Source organism: Pan troglodytes, chromosome 2 (assembly GCF_028858775.2).
Source record: "Pan troglodytes isolate AG18354 chromosome 2, NHGRI_mPanTro3-v2.0_pri, whole genome shotgun sequence".
NCBI classification, from domain to species: domain Eukaryota; kingdom Metazoa; phylum Chordata; class Mammalia; order Primates; family Hominidae; genus Pan; species Pan troglodytes.
Genome location: NC_086015.1, coordinates 190,865,494 through 190,890,712, shown reverse-complemented (window position 1 = coordinate 190,890,712; position 25,219 = coordinate 190,865,494). Strand labels below are relative to the sequence as shown.

At 44.8% G+C, this 25,219-nt stretch overlaps 1 protein-coding gene across 8 annotated transcripts; it reads left to right on the top strand.

Annotated features, from left to right (window-relative positions):
- The first annotated feature begins 544 nt into the window (after positions 1-544).
- RTP2 (receptor transporter protein 2) lies at positions 545-17,892 on the top strand. 8 transcript variants are annotated; one of them, XM_054681320.2, is made up of 6 exons: positions 545-849; positions 1,047-1,455; positions 1,720-1,851; positions 4,398-4,486; positions 13,983-14,182; positions 17,135-17,892. In XM_054681320.2, exons 5-6 carry the CDS (start codon positions 14,019-14,021, stop codon positions 17,646-17,648), a joined length of 678 nt encoding a protein of 225 aa, XP_054537295.1. In that variant the 5' UTR covers positions 545-849; positions 1,047-1,455; positions 1,720-1,851; positions 4,398-4,486; positions 13,983-14,018; the 3' UTR covers positions 17,649-17,892. The 8 variants fall into 8 exon arrangements, with proteins under 8 accessions (XP_054537295.1, XP_016797975.1, XP_016797971.1 ...); XM_016942486.4 differs by having other exon boundaries at positions 547-849; positions 1,717-1,851; XM_016942482.4 differs by having other exon boundaries at positions 562-898; positions 1,717-1,851.
- Positions 17,893-25,219: the final 7,327 nt, after the last annotated feature.

Below are 25,219 nucleotides of genomic sequence, written 5' to 3'. Positions count from 1 at the left end.
AGAGCCTTCTCATTGCCAGTAGGCTTTACACTCATGGTCTCAATTACCCTCACGACAACTCACTGAAGTGGGTTTGTCTTCCCTCTTTACAGATGAGGTGAATGGGGAACAAGAAGGTCATGGCACTCGGCTAAGATCAGGCAATACGTCTCTTTTTTCTTCTCTAGCTAGTTTTGTCTTTTATGTCACTGGTGGGTCTCTGTCCAAAAGAGCACGACAGAACAAAATAATTGTGCTCTGTGAATGGCACACTTTGATCATGCAGATGGGAGAAAGCTGTAGATCTAGGTAGGTCTTTAAGAAATAGGAATCACCAAGAACTTACATACCAGACCATCATGGGCTTGATAAAAACCTCAACAAGAACTGGAGACTTATAGTTAATCATGTCTTGAATTATCATGGAGTATTTGAGCTTACCCCACTGATGGTCTCATCCAGCAGTTCTGTACCATAGGGAGCTTTCAGACATTCTGCTCCTTGCTCTCCAGATGATTCTGACTTAGAACCAGTGGTGAGAATTCTGATCGAATCCAACTCTATCATAAAGGAAAGGAATCCAAGTGACATTAAGCAAAGAAATTCTATAAGGACTAGGACACAGCTCCCCCAAGGCCTATGCCAGTATTAGTTCCTCGGAAATAATACTACCATGATTTCCTATTTCCAGAAACCTCAGTGCTGCCACTAAATGGTTACCTTCTTCATATACATTCATGTATCTGATTACTTCTTTGACAGAACCCTGGCGGGGGGAACCTTATATCAATGAACAGGAATTATAAACAGGAAGAACTCAGCTTGATAGAATAAAGGATTTCCTGTGTCTAAAGATGGAACGGGCTTTGGGTGAGCATCTGAACTCATCACTGAAGGTGATTTAAGCTTAAGATGTGTGGTGAGTTGGCAGCAATCTTGGCTTGCAGGGAGGGTTGGATTAAATGACTCTAAGGTCCCTTTCAAACTTGAGATTACACAAGATCCTACCCCATTTAGAAACTGATTTTAATCATGGCGAGGGATTCAGAGTATGTGTTTCCTCCTAGGAGTCTCAGGACAGAAGGGCCATGGAAGTCTGGGGGCCATTTGCGGAGGGTTGTAACCTGTAACCTGTAACCTGAATTGACCTGCACTCCAGGGATCAAGTTGTGTCTTTCCTTGTTTTTTTGTTTGTTTGTGTTTTTTTCCTAACGTACAGAGGCTTACAGTTTCATACATATCATTTTCTAATAGTGAGGCTATAATCTATCTCCCATCATTTCTACCTGGTGCACCCTATTCTTCAGTCACATGGAGAAGCTCACCATTTCCCAAACCCGTGAGGCTTCAGTGTCTTTGCAAACACCAAGACCCCTGCCTAGCAAGTCTCTTTTCTCCATTTACCCTCCCTTCAGTCCCTCTCTTCTTCCAGCCTGTGAATTTCTTCAGCCTGAACAACTGTGAGCGTCTGTACAGGTTTGTTGAGTGACGGAGCAAAGGAGTGAGGGCGTGATTAAGGGTTCCTGCTGGTCCCTGCTTTCTCTGAGGCTGTTCTACTGGTGCATTCTAGCAAATAGCCACAAGGTGGCAGGGTAGACCAAGCAGTGAAGGCTGCAGGTGCCACTTTTTCTGGCTCCAGGGAAGCAGGAAGGTATAAATGGGGCCAGTGCTATTTTTTGAGTTGGTCTCCTATGCCTTTGTACCTATTCTCTTTCTAAATCCTCTTCGTCATCTCAGCAGAGCCATTTAACAGAACTGACTGAGGGGCTCTGGCCCCCAAATCTTTCTTTCGGAGATCTACTTGAATGTGTGTAAAGTTCCACTCTGAATCATTCCTTTGGGGATCAGGAATTTCCAGCTCTTCTCGAAAAGGTAAGGGGTTATATCTCAATTCTTGGGCAAAAGAGGCCAATTCCTAGTAGAACTGTGGAGAGAGGCAGGGGTTTATGATATGACACTAATCTAGTGTCTAGTATAACAAACTTTACAAATCACAAAAGCCTTTCATCTCCAAGGGTTAACTTAATCCTCACCACAATCTCGCCAGTTAAGGAAGCAAGGTATCCCATTTGGCAAGTGACAAAACTGAGGTTCGGAGAGGAGAGGCTAAGAATATCTGGCTAGTGGGTGAGGGCCGAGAACAGACCATTTGCCTTCTGACTTGCTGTCAGACACTCAGCTAGCACAGGCAGTAACTTTGTGTGTCAGTGGGTGAATTAACAAAAAGGTACACCTATCTTTGTGAGGCAGGAGAATAGGGTCTGGAGACAGAGAACCTAAGGCCAATTTGCACTGGTTTCCTAGAACTGAATAAAAAGGAAAACCCCATCTCTCCACACCCAAGTAACAAAAGGATCCGAGGCTACTCCCTTTGCAACTTGCTCCCCCCACCCCTCCTGCTTTTCTGCCTTGCAAATTAAAAATGAAAGTACCTCTGATTGGTCCCCTCCTGCAACCAATCAGACTGATTGTAGGCCTAGTCTTCACTTGCAATATGGGTGTAACTTTGTAACTTCATGTTAGCCTCTGATTGGTCACCTTCCATGTCCAATCAGATTGGTTGTGAGCCACTACTTCATTTACATAGGGTGTGAACCAAGTAATCAATGGGAAGCCTCTAGAGGGTATCTAAAGCCCAGAAAATTCTGTAACCAGCGTTCTTGGGGTGCTTGCTCAAGCCCACTGCCACTCTGTGGAGTATACTTTCGTTTCAATAAATCTATGCTCTCTTTGCTTTATTCTTTCATAGCTTTGTTTGTGCATTTTGTCCAATTCTTTGTTCAAAATGCCAAGAACCTGGACACCCTCCACTGGTAACATTTGTGTCCCCTTGAGCACAGCTTTTTCAACTCACAACAGTGTAAGGAGAAAATTTAGGCTTTTAGGGTTGGTATTCTCTTAGGGTCAAAATTGTAAATTCTGGGAGTAGACAGAGAGGAAGCCACTGGGACATGCCATGGCGCCCACCACCTGCATCACAGTGTAGGCCCGTGTCCCTGGACAGCTGGTGCCTAGGCTGTGGGCTGGGTGCATCTCAGTCTCCTCCCTGCTCCCCTTCAGTGCTGAGGGCCTGAGGAGGTGCCCCTTAAGCACTGGTCTCCTGATTACACTCAATGACTCTGGGTGGTTGTGGGTGGGAGACAGCATCAAATCCCTGCTGTCCTGGGCCCTGCCACAGTGAGACCCAGAGCAAACAGCTTTTGCCTTGATTGAAGACCAGGCTCTGCTGTTGACCAGCTACTGGCCTTGGTCAGGAAACTTACCGTCCCTCAGCCTCAGCTTCTGATTGCAAATGCAAAGACTGTATAGGATAATCTTCAGGACCCCTTTTGGAAACAGTGACAAGGACTTTTCTGGTCAAAGTAACTGAGTGATGGAGGTAGGAGATTGCTCTCACTAGGGGTGTTCTGGGAATATAAACCATTCGTTGAGGCCGCAGAGTTCTAATTGCTCGGGGCCAGCCCTTTCTCATCTATTGTTCCCAAGTTTTCCTGCATCCAGGAGACCAACATGCATGGACTCAGGACTTAAGAGTTTTCTTATTCACGCCTCCTGATATTTTCACAATTCAAAAGGAGCTAACAAAAAGACACTAGTTATCAGAAATTCTAAGCCATTTTTCAGCTCACAAGGGGCTCAAAGTTCCTCTACATGTAACAATATGGAACTTTGCTGAGATACACTTTGTCTTTTTTAAAATAGTATCTATTGTTCTGAATTTAATTTCAAAATTAAAATATGTTAAATATACATAAAAACTTGAAAAACAGCTATGACAAAACGTAATAAATAATATTTATTAGACATTCACCATATACTAGGAGCATTTAAAAGTTTTTTAAATTTTTAAATAATTATGGACCCACAAAAAGTTACAAAAAATAGTGCAGAGAGGTCCTGTGTACCCTTCTGCAAGTTTCCCTCAATGGTAAGGTCTTACCTAACGATAGCACAATATCCAAGCCAGGAAGTTGACACAGTGGGTATAATCCACAGACCTTATTCAGACTTACCTCGTTTTACATGCACGCGTGTGTATGTGTATGTGCGTATGTGTGTGTGTGTGTTTCTATGCAATTTTGTTGTATGTGTAGATTCACATGGCCACCACAACAATCAAGATATACAGCAGTTCCATCATCTCGAAGACCATTTGTGCTACCCTTTTATCATCATCCTGTTTCCCTCCCTTCATCTCTAACCTCTGGCAACCGCTGATCTGTTCTCCACCTCTATAATTTTGTCTTTTTGAGAATGTTCTATAAATGGAATATATAAGTAGAAAAATAACATTAAATAACATTTACTGAGCACTCACTATGTGCCAAGAACTGTTTTTGGTTCTGTGCAAGTATAAGCTTATTTGATCCTCTTCGGAACCCACTGTAATCATCTCTTTTATTATTCTTACTTTACAGATGTGGAGACTGAGATCATCACCCAATTTTATGCAGCCAGTCACTGGCAGAGCTGAGAGGAAAATCAAGATCTGGCTCTAGACTCTGAGGTTGTAATTATCATATTATCTCTCTAAATTGAGTCAGCATAAATGTTTAAAAATTAAATACAGAGAAGCATAATTAAGAAAGATCAACAGTAGCCTTAGAAAACTTCAATGGATTGGTGCCATACAGACCACATTCTCTAAGAACAGTACAATTAAGTTAGAAATCAACAATAAAAAGGGAACTGGAAAAATTCCACTTGTTTATATATTTTTAAAAAATTCCTTCAAAACAACTCATGGGTCAAACAAGGAAAGCTGAGAGTTTACTTCTAACAGGAGAGCAGTGGGTTCCCTAATGGCATAGTGCGTGGTGCAGGTGTTGATTTCTTCAAGGCTGAAAACAAATAAAAAGGTAAGACTATCTCTGCCCCAGACTGAATCCATGAGGGCAGGGACCATGTTTCAGTCATGCCGATAGCCTCAGAGCCTCACCTGACAAGGTGTTAATAAATGCTTACTGAATGCATTTAAAAATAGACCCCCCTGGACACCACCCATATTCCCTTAGATCCTAAAGCGCCAACAAAGCTGGAAGACTCTTTGAGCCATTGGAATCAAAAGCCCACTGAAACCAAGGTAGAGATGCATAGAAACAGCAAAAGGGGTGGCTATGCGTATTAGGATCAGTGAGAGCACTTTGCTTTACATGGTGCCTTTAGACATCCAAAATCTCAGCAGAGAATGGGGCTTCAGAGGTCAGCACCTTTGAAATTTCTAATTCGGCACCTAGAAAATTGATGCTCAGGGTACTAAACTGATTTATCTAGGGTTATTACAAGTTTGAGATAAGAATCTAGGTCTCCTGACTCCCCATAAAGAGCTTTGTGCCAACAGAGTGGACCCTTGACATTGCCAGAGAATTTTTGCCTACGCTTTCAGGAATCCTCCAGTCGAAAACCCAGAAATGTTTGCAGAGGTTTTCAGGCTTTTACTGAAATCCCATTTAAAGAGAATCATTGTGTATTAATCCGGGTCGTCCAGAGAAATGGAATTGATAAGTACTATATGTGGGGTGTGTATATGTGTTTGTGTGTGTGTATGTGTATTTGTATTGTTCTCCATATATTTAGGTAATATATACACACATATACATATATGTATATGTATATCATATACACACATGTGTATATATATATATACACACACACCTAAATATATGGAGAACCATACATATCATATGGTTCCCAGGTTCTTCAGAGAAACAGAACCAATAAGATAGATATTTATGTGTGTGTGCTTGTATAGGATATACACATACACACATATAATATATGATATATATATATATGGATATTTAGGAAGACATTTATTATGAGGAATTCGCTCATGTGATTGCAGAGGTTGAAAAGTCCCACAGTCTTGCCAACTACAAGCTGAAGACCCAGGAAAGCCAGTGGTACAGTTTGAAGGCCTGAGAGCCAGAGAGCTGATCTTGTAGATTCCAGCCTGAGTCTCAAGGCCTGAGAATCAGGAGTTGAGGGCAGGAGGAGATCAATGTCTCAGCTCAAAAGTCAGGCAGAGAGTGAATTCAACCTTCCTGCATTGTCTTTTTGTTCTATTCAGGCCCTTAATGGATTGGATGATGCCCATCCACGTTGGGAAGGCCATCTGCTTTCCTCAATTCACCAGTTCAAATAGCTGATCTCTTCCAAAAACACCCTCACAGACACATCCAGAAATGGTGTCCAAGCAGATATTTGAGCACCTCTTGGTCAAGCGAAGTTGACATATAAAATTATTCATCATACATGTGTTGCCAATGCATGTCCTCTCACAGACACATCCAGAAATCGTGTCCAAGCAGATATTTGAGCACCCCTTGGTCAAGCGAAGTTGACATATGAAATTGTTCATCCTACATATGTTGCCAATGCATGTCCTCACATCATGTTAACATTTTTTTCAAATTTTAATGATGTTTCCTCCCTCTTTAGATAAACATTTCACACAGAAACAGTATTTTATTTATTTATTTATTTAGAAACAGAATCTCACACTGTCACCCAGGCTGGAGTGCAATGGTGTGATCTTGGCTCACTGCAACCTCTGCCTCCTGGGTTCACACGATTCTCCTGCTTCAGCCTCCTGAGTAGCTGGGATTACAAGGGCATACCACCATGCCTGGCCAATTTTTTGTATTTTTAGTAGAGATGGGGTTTCACTATGTTGGCCAGACTGGTCTGGAAATTCTGACTTCATGATCTGCCCACCTCGGCCTCCAAAAGTGCTGGGATTACAGGCGTGCCCGCCAGAGACAGTATTTTAATAAATTCCCAAGGTACTGCCCGTGCAGTGGAACATGCAAGCCACGGTGAGGTGCTGATGCAGGTTTCAGATAGGGACACTCATGAGCTAATAGAGGCTCACAAACAAGCTCCGAATCTGTGTCTCACAAGCCATTGTGCACCAAACTTGGAAGATGTCAATGCCATATAACTTTTTTTAAACATTAGAGATACTATAAAACACTGCAATGTTTTAAAAAATCAAATACATTCTTTAATCAAATAAATCCTAAATGTTTAACAATAGTAACTTGGAAAAAATGAAGGGCAGGGAGAGTGGGGCGAAGAGGATATGGAACTTTCGTTTAATAGTTAATATATTTTTGTATCTTTTGAAATTTTACAATGAGATTATTACTTTAAAAACTGTGCCTAGGTTCTACTCCAGGGAAGACAGGAAAAAAAAAAAAGGAAAAAAAAAAAAACTGGGCCTAGGGAATAGCTTAGTGGACAAATATGCATAGTCAGTAAGCCAGATTGTATGAGTCCAAATCCCAGAACTGTCACTTATTAACTATATGACCTCCAGTAAATCACTCAACCTTTCTGAGTCCCAGTTTCCTCTTATGTCAAATGGGGAAAATAATTATAGTATCCACCTCATAGGGTTCTTGTGTGTGCTTAAATGAATTAATATATGTAAAGTACTTAGAAAAACTCATAGTGCATAGTGAGGACTTTATCACTATTACCTTTTATTATAATTAAGGTATATTAAATTAAGGTCCGCTCCTGCAACTAGTATTTAAGATGAGGAACTAGTCTGCTATTTCTTTGCCCAGCTTCTGATGCCTCGAGAATCAGCTTGAAGCTTTTGCTATTTCTTGCATCATACAAATTCTCTGGATAGAATGAGTTTGGTGTCCCCTGACCAGCTTCCATCAATGGGTCCCCTTGGACATGGAAACCATTTTGGACTGAATCTTAAGAGTTTCTTCACCCACTCAGACTTCATTTAATTGCCTTTCAGGTCATGACACAGATTAAGTAACTGTTATGGCACCGGCACCAGCAGTTTCTACTTTATCATCACAGAGTTTACTCTTCACTGTAAATTATTTTCAAACTCCTTCTTTCCCCCTGCTTACCAGCATAAATCCACATTAAGATTTTTCTATCTTCCTATAGCATGAAAAATCTAGGTAGGAGATTTAAGGCAATTTGGTAGATATAGCCCGTGGGTGTCTGTGTTCATTTGTCACATGCTGATGTACTACTGGAGACTTATAAGCATCAATGTATCTATTTCTTATTCACATGTACCTTCATTAGGGAAAATAGTCCATAGAAGCTTTACGGAAAATGAAAACTCATTAAAAATTTAATATTCCAACTCTATTAATAACTTTTCAATATAAAACATTGTAAACTATTTCTCCATCTTCTCATCACACTTAATCCAGTAGGTTTCAATTGGGAGTGTACAAAAGAATACTCAATGGAGTGTTCTCCCTAGAGAACACTTTTGGTTAATGGAGTGAAGGTCCTTTTCACACCTCCTACAGAGGGATCTAGATTTGCAAGGAGCTAAGCAGATTAGAATTCACGGCAAGTGTGTATGGAAACAGCATTTTTAGACACCAGCCAATTTATGGGGAAAAGGAAGAGAGAGAGCAATGCGTTTAAATAGCACATTGTTGATATGCAAATAGGATCATGTAGTTCAGGCCTAAAACGACTTAGTAATTTCACATCCCCTCTAAGGCAAAATCTCAACTTTGCCAGGGTGTTAAAAACTCCATAATCCAGGTCCCATGTATCTTTCGGGCCTCAACTTCCATCACCCATCTGTGTGATCCAGATGTCCTAAATGATATGGAGTCTCAAGAATGATTCTATGTCATTTCATTTTCTAAGTCTTTGCCCATGCTTTCCCCTCCTTAGGGAAAAGCACCCCTTTAACATTTTTTTTTATTTAGCTGCCAATTGGTCATCCTGTAAGGGTTTATTCACATACCACTCCTTCTGTGGAAGCCTTATTGACTTCCCTACCTGCTGTGACAATGCATGTTTTCCAAAGACAATCACATTGGTATCTCCCGACTTGCATCTTCTTACAACATAGCTTTGACTTTCCTCCTATCCAAATGTGGGGTCTATGCTCCTTTACCTTGAATCTGGGCAATGGTGAAAGTGTTGCCTTGTGACTTTTGAGGGTAGCTCATAAAAGGAAGCACAGCTTCTGCCTGATTCTCTTGCGACACCAGCCCTTGGAACTCAGCCAGCATCCTGTGAGGAAGCCCAGGCTCCATAGAAAGGCCATGTGTAGATGTTTTGGCCCATAGACCTAGCTGTGGTCCCATCTCACAGGCAGCATCAACCTCCAGACATAGGAATGAATGAGCCTTCATATAATTTTTCCAAGAAGACCTAGTTTATTGTTGTTATTTTAACTGGAGAATGGTATTAGGAACCCAGATGTGTGTAGTAGGTGTGCTCATTGCTACTGGGGTGGGTCATGTTTAAAGAAATGTTCACTCTGGCCAGGCACAGTGGCTCATGCCTGTAATCCCAGCACTTGGGGAGGCCGACGTGGGTGGATCACGACGTCAGGAGTTCGAGACCAGCCTGGCCAACATGGTGAAACCCCATCTCTACTAAAAATACAAAAATTAGCCAGGTGTGCTGGTGCACGTCTGTGATCCCAGCTACTCAGGAGGCTGAGGCAGGAGAATCGCTTGAACTCAGGAGGCAGAGGCTGCAGTGAGCCGAGATCACGCCATTGCACTCCAGCTTGCTTGACATAGTGAGACTGTCCCAAGAAAAAAAAAGAAAAGAAATATTCACTCTGCGTGAGATGAAGTGAGGCATGCATTGGTTCTTCATGTGCTCCCACTCTATATCCAAATTTAGCTATAATTGTTCTGGCTTGTAGTTGTGGCCATTTTCTTGTTTCACTAACAAGGGATCTTTCTGTTTTAAAATTCTTTTTATTCTGGTCAGTGGGTTTTCTTGTAGAATTCTCTCTTCCCAAGCTTTACTTATATTTACCTTGGGACTTTGCAAGAAATGTAGCTTTTTAACTATAGTGTCTATAAGCATATACCAAGAAAGCTCAAATTTACTGAGAAATATAAAGATCTGCATCTCATATACTTTGTTTTACATCTCATGTAAAACATCTTCGTTTAACATATTTGTTTTACATCTCATGTAGGATCTGCATCTCATATGCTTTGTTTTACTATAAAACCTACCTGCCTTATCCTTGGGAGTAAGAAAGCATTTTTATAGTGTGTAGATCTGCTCTTTCCAATTGTTTGACAACTGGGGAAATAAATTGAAGTGTTTCTAGCATATTTAACTTAACTCTAAGCAAAGCCTGATCATTTTGGACCTGTGTCTCCTATTGACTGTGTATCTTCTGGTTCCAATGTCAGAGCTAAGTTGTCTGTTTAAATCTTTACTGGGGGCTTTTAACTGCCTGTTTATGCAATATCTATGTAATGTTTGTCCAATTTTATGCACTTGAACAATTTTATCTTGATTTTTGGATAAGAAAAAGGGTAAAGTCAGTATCCAGCCTTAAGGGTAAATACAATACTAATGAGTGTATTAGTCCTTTCCCTTCTCACTCCCATGTAAATTGAAGTACATAGTCAATTCTGGGAATGTAAAGTCTCCAAGGAAGTTAACTGAGCTAAGTGTTGGGGCCAAACAGCCTTTCTGACTGCTCATCAAGGAATCCCCATCAGTCTTTGGAAGGTGACCTGTTTCCTAAAGATAGATACTCAAGGTAAAATTCGTTCTATTTATCGTGAGAGACTTGCCTCAGGAATGGACTCAGCTTTAATGGGTCCTTTCCTTGTGTGAATTGGTGTCTCCTGGAAAGCCCTGGAACTACAAATGTTCTACTGGGTAAATGTGTGTTTAAAAGGAAAGATATATATTTTTAAAAGTCTGCCCAGGATTGACCCCAGCCTTGTCATTTTTAGAATTGATGCTTTAAAAGCCAGCACAATCTATCCCATGCTCCCTTTTCACCCTGCCTTGATGGCTAGGAGTGTCCCAGAGAGGAGTCATGGCTATTTTTGTGTGTGTTGAGCCTCAGCTCAACAGAAACTAGCAGGTTCTCTGAGTATAGCTAAGGAACTCTGATGAAGGCCCTCAGCCTCTTGGACAGAAGCAGCATAGGCTGTACCTGCTGAAAGTGTCCCCAGACCCTCTATATTCTTCCTTCCTAACTCAACCCCCATCTTTTTTTTCTCCCTTGCATGGAGCACACCCTATTTCTATCTGTCTTTTTATGTATTTACATCCCATAAGAGATTCGTCACCAAATCTCTACCTAGGATAATAAGGCCCGGAAAAAAGGATAAGTGGATATGGTCACTCTTAATACAGATTCCAGAGCCTTTGGGGTGCTGGGAAGTATGGTGCACAGAATTTGGGCCCTTGGACACCAGCAGAAATAGAATGTCACTTGCCTGCAGTTGCTCTGGTTGCTGCCAATTAATAAAAGGGCAGCGTGAAATCTTCCTGGGAAGATTCCACTATGTGCCACTATTAGAGAGCCATGGACTGCTCTGTGTGGCCTCCCCTGAGATTCAGAGGTCAGCTCCCACCCAAAGAGTGGGAGCTTGGACCATGCTGTTGCTAAGTGCTACATCCTGGGGATGGAGAGGCCTTCCTAATATCTCTTGAAAATACTCCCCAGGGGATCTTGGATTCGCCCTATAGCATTGTCTATGGTTCTTTGAATTGCGGAGACACAGGAGAAGATAGGACACACCTTGCATTTGTCCTGGATCTATTTCCTGGTAAAGAAATATTATAAACCACTAGCTCATTTTACTCGATCTTCTTTTTTTGTTTTTCATTTTTGGCCTCCAGTAGCCTGTGGGACAACATATCCCATCAGTAACAATGGCTGGCAATAGAAGGGATTCTTCCCAGGACTGGAGTAGGTGGAGAGCAAATTTGTCTCCTCAAGAACATGTATTGAAATCTCTGAAGCAGAGGTGTATACAGTTTTCAGAACTCTCCAGGTGATTTTGATGTACACACCTTTTCAACTCTTCATTACTTCATAATTTTAAGCTCCACACTGGCATTTCTTACATTACTCTAATAAGTAAAATTGAATAATAAATATTTTACAAAGCTCTTCATTAACTTGCATTCCAAATTGAAGGGGAGAAGTGATTCTTTTATCCATCCCCTCCCCCTTGCTGATTTGTTTGCAGAATACAGGTGCTCAGTATTTTATTTTATAAAGAAATAACAATTTCTTTATTTGAAAAAGTATTGCCTAGACAAAATATGTATAATGAAGCTGCCAGAGTGTGATGTGGCCACAGCTGTATACAATATACATTTGTGAGCTCTTAAATCGTGGGTTCTGGAATAAGATAGTGTCATTCGCAGAAAATTGAAGTAGTAATTGTGCTCACTGATTGTATGAAAAGTGAAAACAGTGCTGTTATACAGAAAGATGAATTCTATTGGTCTCTGCTTAGAAGCTGCTATGCTAAATTAAACCTGATACTAGGCCTAAGGGGATTGCATTATTTGAGGAAAAAAAAAATACAGGTAAACCCTGACAATTCTCATCCTCTTTCTGTTTTTCCTTTATTGCCATGTGTTCTGGGAACAAGGGTATACTATTTCTCAGAGGTTCTTTCCTGGCACGAGGGTCTAGGCCAGGCCATAAGCTCATCTCAGCTTCGTTCAGTTCCTGGCCATTCATGGATCCCTCTGTCTCACCTGGTCTGGTGACTGGCTTCTAAGGGAATCCCCAGTGAGGTTTGAGCTACCCAGTCCTGAGAGCCTGGGCCAGTAATTTTCCATTTCCAGGCCTCAGTTGTTTTAATTCAATGTCAAGAAATTTTGGTTAAGAAATGAAGAGTTCAAGAAATAAACCAGATTTTTAAAAATAAAAGAGCTCTTCTAGAGCTGTCAGTCAATGGTTCAAAGACAATTGTGTCCTTTCTGAGGTCTTTAGCACAAAGCCACTAGAGTAACACTTTTCATTTCAAGAGAGAATCCAGTGACATTGTCCTTGACTTCACACTTCCTGAAAACCACTTGGCAACTCAACACCAAGAGCTTCCGGTACTTAGCAACCTGTTTCACTTCTTGAAGCTCTTTTCTGTTGGAACTCTGCGTGTCTAGGGATCCAGACTTCCGGGTTAAAGAATCGTAAGATGATTACAGCTGGAAGTTGGACCAAAGCTAGGGTAAGCAGCCATATGCCTGGTCTTTTCCATGCTCAAGGCAGCCTCCCTTCAGGTAACCATGTCTTCACTTGGATTACCAAATTTGAAGTCAGATTCCCCTCTGGTTTCTAAAGAATTTAAATTGGGCATCACAGAGCTACGGATGTTCTCTTGCTCCAGCTCAGCAGCAATGGAGGCAGCAGGAGCCTGCAGCACAGAACAAACTCATTACCCCAGCAGCCACCTTAGCCTGGCTTGGGACCAGGAACTGAATATGGGCTCTAACAGTTCTATGACACTATGAATCTGAAATGTTATTACTGTGTTTTGCATGGCATATGAAATTACATTCTAGCTCACCAACTGGTCTAAGATTGCCCTGGGCAAAGAGATGTTACTTCTCACTCAATTCCCTGTTAGGAGCACAATAGTACTAAAATAAATAAACAAATGAGCTTGGTTTCAGAAGGCCTAGATCTGAATCTTGGATGTGCCACTTAGGGGTTGCATAAACTTCAGTTTCCTGATCTGATCTGCTTTGGCCAGCACACAGGTCAATCAGTTTGTGCTAGGCACATGGTAAGTGATGGTCACAGCATATCAGGGGGTGTGGAAGCAGCAGGCTCTGCCTTTCCCTGTCCCTCATTTCTCCTTGACTTCCTAGGGTGTCGTAGTTACCATAGCACATGATGTGGAGAATGCTAGAAGAGCAGTTGGGTGAAGCAGGGCCACCAAATAGTCCTTGCCTCCTGGAGACCTCTGGAAATCCAGATGAGTGTGGTATGAGGTTGGGCCTCCCACTGTGCTTGCTCCTCTCAGGCCTACCCAGCGCTGCCTCTGAAGCCTAACTCAGGGCCCTGAAACTCCCCCTTGGGGCTTCCCTTCTCCCCAGCCCTCACTCTTGGTGCCCTGCCTGGCTACCATGGTAACAGGTTCCAGGGTAACAGAGGAGGGAGCTGGGTCCTGTTTACTCCCAGTCCTGCCGATGAGGATTCTGACCGTAGACACTGAATTGTCCCGCACCTATCCATGCTCTTTCTGTGTTCTCACCAGGGCTGAGCTCGAACTGCCACCTCTGCCAGCAGGACCATGTGTACCAACTTGACCACTTGTGAGTGGAAGAAAGTCTTCTATGAGAAGATGGAGGTGGCAAAGCCAGCGGACAGCTGGGAGCTCATCATAGACCCCAACCTCAAGCCCAGTGAGCTGGCCCCTGGCTGGAAGCAGTACCTGGAGAAGCACGCCTCAGGCAGGTGAGAGGTTCAGTGGGGAGGGACCTTGCAGACAGCCCCTGGGTCACAGCTGTGGGGTACTTTCCAAGGAGAGACAGAGCCCAGTCCCGGGGGCAGGCTTATTCTGGTGTCAGCTCAGATGGGGAAAAAGACAAAGACAGCCGGCTGGGTCACAGAGTTCTTGCTTTTAATCCTAGCAATACCACTAACTCCCTGGGTGACCCTGAGAAAGTTATGTTCCATCTTTGGGTCTTAGTTGTCCACATTAAATGAAGAGCTGTAATATCATCTATGTCCCTGCAATCTCTGACATTTAGAGTGAGTTGGAACTGAAGGAAGGAGGCCATGAGGTCCATTGGGGAAAGTTTTAATCTAAGAGTTGGGGGAATGCGGGGGGTACAGCTATGCTCTGTTCCTAGATATGTTTAGTGAATTAATCCAATTTGATCTGAATACATAAACATTTATTGACCACCTGCTATGTGCTATGAACTGGCTCTATATAGCTAAGTAGCCCTGTAAACTTGGCAAGTCTGTTTCCCTTTCTGGCTCTCAGTTTTTATATTTACAAAATGAGGGGGTTGGTCTTAGATAATAGATCCAATCCACTCTAGCTCTATTATCTATGCACCTGTGATAAAAAGATTTAGCTTTGAGCAAAACTTTCTTTAGGAACTTAGAGCCCAGGTTCCCACTCTTTATAGGAGCTGCACATCTACCACAGGGCAAAGAGTCCTTGAGGCCAAGGGGACGAGGCCGTCTAAAGTCCACATGTCTTTCCTCCTTTTAGATCATGATTGAGGACTGGGACTACAGAAATCCCTCCCCAAACTACCTCAAGTCCATCTGTAGGGTCTGTGCAGGCCTTTTTCCTGTGTCCTTGGATTCAAGAGAGGCCAGTAAGTGGCTGTGCTCTGGAGATGTAGCCAGAACATGGACACAAAGGCTGGGTTGTTCATGTGTATGTGTGTGAAGCTTCTCATGGTGCAGAATGGTGCTGAGGGTGGGAACAGAGGAGGCAAGATGTGGGTAGGGAGCTTACATTTGTACTCTTGTCCCAAGACCTGGAATTATTGGAGTAAACCTGCCTTGTGTAAAAAAGACAGAAAACCAGAGGTTGGCTGATTCATGTCAGTTCCATCAACTCAAGAAGCATCTATTGGGTACCTGTTATGTGCTGAGCACTGGCTCTGCCTCTAACTAGCTGTGTGTACATGGATGCCTCTCTTACTATCTGTGCTTCTGTCTCTTCTCAGTGAAATAAAGGGCTGACTAGATGCTTCTTAAGCTCGCCTGCCCCCAGATCTGATATTTTTGAATTTAAGATGTGAGGCCTAACTTGATGTAGGTGAAGCAATTCTGGGTTGGCTTGATGTAAAAAGGTGTAGAAGGAGACTGAAAACATAAACATTTGAACTGCCTGGTGGAAGAGGTGCAGATGCCTGGAAACTTGAGTGCCCAGGATCCAGAGTTTCGGGGCTGAGCTCAGCAAGCTCATGTCTCCTCTTGCTTCAGGGGTCAGCTCCTCTTACTCCTGGCTGGTGACTTGTGGCTCCCAGCTGGCCTCAGGAAGAGCTGAAGAACTGCTGCCCATGAGCTTATTTGTGCACAGCCTCACTCTGTCTCTAAACAGGCAGATGCCCTGCAGCTCTCACCCAGCACTAGGGGCGGGGAACCTCTCCTGGTTCAGTACCAGCTAGGTTCCTCTGACCTGCCAACCCCACCTTGGGCCATTCTGGGTACTGTTCTATGCTCATGTGATCAGGCTTTCAGGGGTCAGAGCCAGGCTTGGCCTCACCTCTATCCCATAGCCTGGGTTCAGTGGTGCTTGGCATATGGGAGGTGTTGAATGGTGTCTGTTGGATTGAATTGAGTTCCTAATCAGAAGTCCTTCGAGGCCATCATACAATGGATCCAGAAAGGGCCAGTGACGAGGACAGGGTCAGCCCAGTGGACATCTGACTGCCTGTGAAGCCTCTGTAACAGAGGCCTGGAAGAGGCTCATCTCAGGGAAGGAAAGAACTGCCCTGGAGGTCAGGAGCGCTGCATTACTGAAAGTGTGCAGGCAGTGGTGGGGGCGGAGTGAGTGGGGCTTGCCTAGATGAGCCCCAGGCTACCACCCACCACACTTCCTGAGACTGGGACTCTAGAAAGCCCAGGTTACGCCAAGTGGCCTCTGTGCATGTAAGAGAGAGAGAGAAAATGTGTGTGTGTGTGTGTGTGTGTGTGTGTGTGTGTGTGTGTGTGTGTGTGGAGTGGCAATGGGAATGAGTACCCTCTTTTCCAGTCCCCACTGCAGGGCTAGAGTGGGATCTAGAGAAGACTTGTCAAGAGACTGGGGAGTGTTCTTTGTGAAGATGTAGTAACTAAACTTGGTAGTTCCTCCTAAAAGCCAGTTGATCCTACCCATCTACCGGTCTGTCCATCCCATCATTCTCAGTGGTTTACTGAGGACCTACAGTGTGCCAGGGTCTGTGCTTGGCACAGTTAGAGGCGTCTCTTCTCCCCAGAGTAAGCAAGATGCATGAGTTAGATGGTGTATGTCATCCTTCTTATTAGAGTCGCAGGAGGTCACAGAGGAAGGACCCTTACTGGACGCCAACACACTACATTTCACAAATGAGAAATGAAGCCCAGAGAGAGGGGAATGACCCTGCACAGCGCCCAGGTGCAAGCCTTGAGTGCATCGGGCTGGGGGGCAGCTGAGACCGCAGGAGGCACGCTCTAGAGCACTGCTGGATGCCAGATGGCTCCGGCACTGGCTCCTGAGGATGCTGCTCGGGTCCCAGGGGTGCTCACCAGGAGGAGGCGAGAGCAGGCCGGCCTTGGAGTGCTAATGAATCCACAGGGCAGTAAACACTGCCTCCATCTCCAAGCACGGGCACACAGGCATTTTTTTCCCCTCTCAGAGCTTCTCAGGGCAGGCTTCTCTGGGATGCCCACCTTCTCCACCCCTCCTTCTCCTCCCGGCAGGTTCCACTGCTCCTGGTGCTGGCACACCTGGCAGTCTGCCCACGTGGTCATCCTCTTCCACATGTTCCTGGACCGTGCCCGGCGGATGGGCTCGGTGCGCATGCGCGTCTTCAAGCAGCTGTGCTATGAGTGCGGCACGGCGCGGCTGGATGAGTCCAGCATGCTGGAGGAGAACATCGAGGGCCTGGTGGACAACCTCATCACCAGCCTGCGCGATCAGTGCTACGAGGAGGATGGTGGCCAGTACCGCATCCACGTGGCCAGCCGCCCGGACAGCGGGCCGCATCGTGCAGAGTTCTGTGAGGCCTGCCAGGAGGGCATCGTGCACTGGAAGCCCAGCGAGAAGCTGCTGGAGGAGGAGGTGACCACCTACACCTCTGAAGCCTCCAAGCCGAGGGCCCAGGCGGGATCCGGCTACAACTTCTTGTCTCTTCGCTGGTGCCTCTTCTGGGCCTCTCTCTGCCTGCTCGTTGTCTACCTGCAGTTCTCCTTCCGCAGTCCTGCCTTCTTTTAGTGGAGCTGGTTAAGGGTGGGAGAGGGCACATGGGCTTGAGAGTGGGGAGGACACAGTCTGGACTTGATCCTGCTACAGATTCAACATATGACTGGACAATCCGGTCACCTCTCTGAGCCTCAGTTTATGCATCTGCGGAATGAGAGGATTGCATTAGAAGATAGGCAATGATTCTTTCACTGGATGTGACAATAATGGGGGGAAGGGGAAAAGGGTGTAATAAAGGTTTTAGAGCTTGCCAGGATTGGTGCTAGTACTAAGTCAACAGGGAGGGACCTGCTTCCTTTCCCTCCTCCACCTCCATCTCTACCTCTCCTTATGCTTCATTTCCATATATCATCCCCCATTATGACCCCATTAGGTTCTGTGTTAATCGTGCCTCGTCCTTAAGCTCACCTTCAGCTGCCTCTGCCCATCCTGCCTTGCTTCCTTTTGGAGAGGGCAGTGGCCCCATTCAATGCTTAGGGACAAGGTACCTGGTCCTCTCCTGGAGAGCCTGCTCCCATCGTTCTGAAACTTAGCTTTTTTACTCTGGTGCTAGGGTCTGCTTGGCTGGAATTGTCTAGAGCTGCACTGTCCAATATGTTGGCCACTAGCCATATGTGGATATTTCAATTTAAATTAATTAGAATGGAATAACATTAACAATTCAGTTCCTCAGTCACACCAGCCACATATCAAGTGCACAGTACCCTTATGTGGCCAGTGGCTAACATATTGCAATGTACAGATATAGAACGTCATTACCAAAATTTCTCTTGGTGAACTCCAGTCCAGAACTTGAAATTCCCACTTAAATGTATGTGGACTTATACCACCAAGAGGTGGGTGCAGGTTTAAAGGTGCAGCATGAAGCCTTCTGGGGCAGGTAAAGGTGGTGTGGGGTGTGGTAAAGGTAGATAAATTCTGTAAATAGATTGTCTCTGTGCTCCTGCCTCTCTGTTGAATAGCATCTGCAGGTCCTAGTGTTGTCTTACCTTATTTCCTGAGAGGATATGGAAAGTGGGTCTGGGCTGGGTGTGGTGACTCACGCCTGTAATCCCAGCACTTTGGGAGGCTGAGGCAGGCAGATCACGAGGTCAGGAGATAGAGACCATCTTGGCCAACATGGTGAAACCCTGCCTCTACTAAAAATACAAAAATTAGTTGGGCATGATGGCCATCATGGTGAAACCCCATCTCTACTAAAAATAGAGAAATTAGCTGGGCGTAGTGGTGCACACCTGTAGTCCCAGCTACCTGGGAGATTGAGGCAGGAGAATTGCTTGAACCCAGGAAGCGGAGGTTGTAGTGAGCCAAGATCGTGCCACTGCACTCCAGCCTGGGTGACAGAGCAAGACTCTGTCTTAGCGGCGGGGGTGGGGGAAGAAAGTGGGTCTGGTCAACTGGGTCTGGGAAAGAAAGTAGACCATAGGGGTGGGGTGCCAATTGCCAGTTGCTTACAGCCCCTTTGTAGGGTTCAGAGACCTTAAATGCCACAGTTGTGTATTTTTTTTTTTTTTTTTTTTTTTTTTTTTTTTTTTTTTTTTTAATTAAGACATGGTCTCGTTCTGTTGCTCAGGCTGGAGTTCAGTAGCGCCATCACAGCTCACTGCAGCTTTGAACTCTCAGGCTCAAGTGATCCCTCACCTCAGCCTCACAAGGGGTGGATCATGCACACATTTTTTTTTTTTTTTTTTTTTTTTTAGTGCAATGGCACGATCTCGACTCACTGCAACCTCCACCTCCCGGGTTCAAGTGATTCTCCTGCCTCAGTCTCCAGAGTAGCTGGGACTACAGGTGTGTGCCACCATGCCTGGCTAATTTTTTGTGTTTTTAGTAGAAACAGGGTTTCACCCTGTTGGCCAGGCTGGTCTTGAACTCCTGACCTCAAGCAATTTGCCCGCCTTGGCCTCCCAAAGTGCTGGGATTACAGACGTGAGCCACCACCCATAACCCATACACATGTTTTAAAGTGCGTTTATACATTCCTGTGCTCAGCAGAGATGTGGTAGGACACACTAGCTACCCATGATGCAGGGAGATGCTCCTCTTTCATTATGTATGAAAATACATTATGGCAAATTTGATAGCCATCCTAGTTCCTGGCGATGGTGAGAGAAGGGGCAGATGAGGCAGATCTGCAGATGTGGATCTTCCAGGTGAGAGCAGGGCTGTGTGTCTCCACGCAGGGGAGGTCATGCCCAAGGGGAGGTGTGAGCAAGTGGAGGCAGACAGCACCTGTCCCCGAGCACCTTCCCCTCTGGCTAGTCCATGGGACCACCCCTTCAGGGTAAATGCATTTGCTGTTCCCATTCCCTCAGGCATAGCTGTGGGGCGGGCAGTTTGACTCATGAGCTGGGTTCAGATGACACTGTGTTGATCACTCTCTGGAACTGGAAACAGAAACTCTCCTATTCACACCCTTAATTGTCCCGACATTCACATCTTTCTATAGCCACCTTCAGAGCCCCGACGTGGGGCCTGAGAGCTGAAGGTGAGGTTCAGGGATGGAGTGTTTGGTTAGAGTGTTCTCAGAGAGGGGCAGCTTTGAGCACTGCGCCCCACCTACTGTCTGTCTCCGCAGGCTGGCTTTACTCAGCACTGGCAAAGAAATCCTGGTGGCTTGTCAGATTTCTCTGTGGACCTGCAAGAGCAAAGAACTAGGCAATCTGGAAGAACCTCTGCCTTTATTTGGTTGGGTTCAGCAAAAGAGTACAAGAAGAGCATCAGGCTGGAGTGGTTGTAAATTAGCAGGAACATGAGGTTCTGGATTCACTTTCATCAGCTGCAGATGGTGCTCAGCAGGGCCGGTGCAGGGTGTGTGACCCTCGGGGCCATTGCCTAGCTGTGGATGCATGGTGTTTCTGGGAAAATGGATGTCAAGGAGCCCAGGAGTCAAGTGATCTCCAGAGAACTTGGCCAACCCTGGGAATCTTAAGGAACACGAAGGGACGGGATTGGGATGAAGTGGCGTCAGCAGCATCTGTTACTGAAGTTGTGGTTCATGGGGGTAGGGCTAAACAGCCAAGATTGTGTCAAGGGAGAGGTCATGCCTCAGAGGGTCAGCAAGGCTGGGGCATCTGAGTTGAGGACTGTGAGTTGGGGGATGATGAGCCACTGAAAATGGAAGTGAGGACAAGGGGGCTAGAACAGATGAAAAGAAACTGGGTCTGGGAAAATGAAAGATAAACATATTCTACTTCTCCTTCTGTACCAGCTCATTTTCTCAGTATATAAGTACAGCTGTGTCTTTTCTATAGTTAACTAGAATGACACTGCTGTGATTCCACATTCCCCTTGGACTATTGCCATTTCATTAAAAAGAAAATTCTTTCAAAATCAAGTTTCTCAAAGGAGTAGATTACATTTATCTCCATCTCTTTATTTACTCCTGAACCCATGGAAATCTCATTTTCATGTTTCTGAAACAGTCACTAAACACTCCATTGCCAAACTATTGGCCACTTGTCTGTGGTCAAAGAGACTCCTGGTTGACCCCAGGCATTCTAATGATAGTGACATCTGTGCAATCCCCGGAATTCTAAGGATAGAAGCAACAGGGCGACCTCATGAATTCTAAAAATAGAGACTCATGGCCAACCACAGGCATTCTAATGGGAGACACTCCTGGCTGACACTGGGAATTCTAATGATAGGGACACCTGGGCGACCTCAGACAATCTAATGATAGACACCTGAATGACCACAGGCATTCTAAGATAGAGACAAACCATTGGCCATTTGTCTGTAGTCATCTTACTTGATGTGTCCACTGCATTTTATACTCCCTCCTTGAAGATTCCATGTCAGTACTTGCTCCTCCATCTGCTCTTTCATTTTTCTCTCCACTGTAATACTCTTTGTGGGAGCTTTTCCCTCACCCATCCTGGGAGTCTCATCTCACTCTGCTCATGTTTCCTCAGTAACATACTCACTCATAATTTCCATCATGTTCACCCCATAGGAACTCCTGGTCTTCATGGCTTCTCTAAGCATTTCCATGGAGCTCCAGGCCCACAGACCAATTGACCTGTTCACAGAGTGCTCCCATCAAAGGCAGCATGACTAAAGCTGGGCTTGTCCCTTTGCCATCCAAACCCATTTCTCTTACTTCTCAGAAATCTGGATACTGTCCCCTGATCCTCTTTCATGGCCCTACCCCACCCCACAATAATTGGTCACCATGTCCCATGTCCTGTTGATTGTTCTTCCCAAGTACCTCTGGGGTTGCTATCCTTTCTTTCCTTCCCTCTACTGCTGCCCAAACACAGTCATTTAGTGTCTCTTGCCTTAGTAGCCTCCTCAATAATCTTTATGTCTATAACCTCTTCCCTTACAATCCACTTTCCAATCTGCCACCATCCTAGGGTGATTTTCTAATTATCAGGTATGATTCACACAGTCCTGTGCTTGGACTCTTCCAGAGCTCCCTCCTGCCATTGGACAAAACTTAGTCTCATTAGCCAGGCACACTTCATTTCCAGATAATAATAAAAAATAACATTCGTTGAGAAGGAGCCCCATAAACATTTGCTATTGCAATTATTTACTGTGCATGAGGTGCTGTACTAAGCACTTTTATGTGCATTACCTCACTGAATTCTGAAAACAACCCTTTGAGGCAGGTACTATTTTATCCCTATTTTACGGCTGAGGCTTAGAGAAGGTAAGAAACTGGCTCATGGTGACCTAGTGAGTAAGTCTCGGTGCTAATGTTGAAATCCAGGATTGCCGTGACCCCAAAACATGAGTTCTCAACCACTGTGCCATCCTGCTACTGCAGTTAAGCCAGTGCCCTTCAAATTCTGCTGTTCCCTTTCCCTGGAACATCTTACCCCACTGGTTTCCAAACATTTTTCCTTCACTCTTGCTTGGTGTGAGCATTAGCTTCCCTGTAAGCCTTCTTTCACAGCCCCAGGCAGTGTTGGGATTTCACCACCTGAGGCTACCTCTGCTACTGCCCTTGGCATGCTGTGTTGTCATTACTTGTTTGCAGGTGTATCTTCCCATCACTGTCAGTTTTTTTTTTTTTATCTTTCTATCCACAGAACCTGGCCTAGAGTAACTGTTTAATCAGAATTGCTCACTGACCAAATTCTTGTCTTGTTAGATGCACTGTTCCCTATTATATCCTTCCTCCCCCTAAGAACAATGTTGTATATATTTCATGCACTGCAATACCTCATACCCCCAAGCTGGACGGGAAGGAAATGTTAGCTCTGTGCTAGCTATTATGTTTAATTTCCCTTTAATGAAAACCCATGACATACACACTATAATTATTCACACTTACAGAGGGGAAACTGAGGTTTTGTGACATGTCGAGTTTTGTAAGGCTAGTGAGCTAATTAGTTTAAACCTGATACAGGAGCCCAGACTGCTGAGAAATAAAAAATTAAATAAATCTATTTTTCTTTTTTCTGATACAGGGTCTTGCTCTGTCACCCAGGCTAGAGTGCAATGGTGCAATCTCGGCTCACTGCAACCTCCGCCTCCTGGGCTCAAATGACCCTCCCTCCTCAGCATCCCAAGTAGCTGGGACTACAGGCACCCCCCACCACACCCAGCTATTTTTTGTATTTTTTGTAGAGACGAGGTTTCACCACGTTGCCCAGGCTGGTCTCGAACTCCTGAGCTCGAGCAATCTGCCCACCTTGGCCTCCCAAAGTGCTGGGATTACAGGCATGAACCACCGCACCCCGCCTAAATTAACCTATTTGAGCAACATGAACATGTATGGAGATGTAGCTCAGACAGTAGGCAAGGACCATGGCACCCTGCCTGGAGGGCAGAGTTACCCACTAATATCTGGATGACAACTGGACTTAAGCCCAATATCCAAAGACAAGAAAAGGAAGTTAGACTTCTAGAAATCTAGATACAGAGGTTTCTCAGAAATGCGCAAACATTGTTTGCTACAATAGTTGACAAGAAGTCCAGGAGAAGCTTGGCATGGTGGCTCATGCCTGTAATCCCAGCACTTGGTGAAGCCAAGTTGGGCAGATCACTTGATCACAGGAGTTCGAGACCAGCCTGGGCAACATGGTGAAACCCTGTCTCTACAAAAAAATACAAAAATTAGCTAGGCATGGTAGTGTGTGCCTGTATTCCCAGCTACTTGAGAGGCTGAGGTGGGAAGGATTGCTTGAACCCAAGGGGCAGAGGTTGCAATGAGCTGAGATTGTACCACTACACTCCAGCCTAGACAGCAAAGCCAGACCCTGTCTCAAAAAAAAAAAAGTTTAGAAGAGAACTCTTGTAGATATTTGGTGTGAAATTAACCCAGTGATAATATACCTTTGTTGCTTTAAGATGGAATAGATATTTGTTCCCCACCTCTTATGAGGCTTGTGTGACCTGTCAAGAGTGGCTTCTTATTTATTTTTGTTTCTGTCTATATCATGTAACTATATCTATATTGTAGGTGTTACAGTGCTTAATAACCCCCTTGTGAATCTTTGTGCTAATTTTGCACCGTTGAGTAAGAAAATATGGTTTTCACTGATTACTGGTTGGCAGTCGTTTGCAGAGTACTTGAAGAGGACAGTAAAATACACAAAAGAATGCTGTGCTGGTAGTCTGCAAATCAGAGCACCAGTACAACAAGACAGTGGAATGAGGATGACGAACCCATTACCAACCTTGGAAAAACAAGACAGGGAGTATGTCCTAAAGATACAGCTGTATTTCCTTAATTTTCATTCATTGTTCAACATATATCTATGCTGGACTACTTTATTCTTGGCTTGTCCTAAGTTTCAGGATCACAAAGATAAGCAGACCTAGTCCCTGACTTAGAGGGACTACAGTGGGTGGAGTGGGATCCAATGTGTGCTAGTCAGTGCTGCGCTAGGAAAGGGGTGAACCTGATCATAACTTGGGGATGTGGTGTTAGAAATGGTGTCTCAGGGCCGGGCGTGGTGGCTCACACCTGTAATCCCAGCACTTTGGGAGGCTGAGGTGGACCACGAGGTCAGGAGATCGAGACCATCCTGGCCAACATGGTGAAACCCCATCTCTACAAAAATACAAAAATTAGCCAGGTGTGGTGGCGGGCACCTGTAAACCTAGCTACCTGGGAGGCTGAGGCAGGAGAATTCCTTGAACCCAGGATGGGGAGGTTGCAGTTAACTGAGATTGCGCCACTGCAGTCCAGCCTGGTGACAGAGGAAGAGTCCGTCTCAAAAAAAAAAAGAAAAGAAAAGAAATGGTTTCTCAGGAAAGGGTAGAGTTTGAAGGAGGAATAGGAGTAGGTTGGGAGGTCATTCCTGGTCTGACACGGAGCTAAGTGCATCCCAGGCCAAGTGGAGAAGAAGGAAGACTTAGAGGCAGAGTTTATTTATGTTCAAGGAGCAATAAGCAAGTGAGTACCATAGGAGGGCAGGAGGATGGAGGGCGAGAGCCATGGAGTCGGGGCTTGTGAGTCTGGAAGCATTGGCTAGAAATAGAGCAAAACATCAAGGTAGGCTGGAGTTGGGTGAAGATAGGTCTCTTGGCTCAAAAAAAGGAGTAAATTCATTCTGTGGGCATTAATTTTTGATAGACCTTTTATCATCATTTTTAGAACTTTAAAAGCCAAAAATAACATG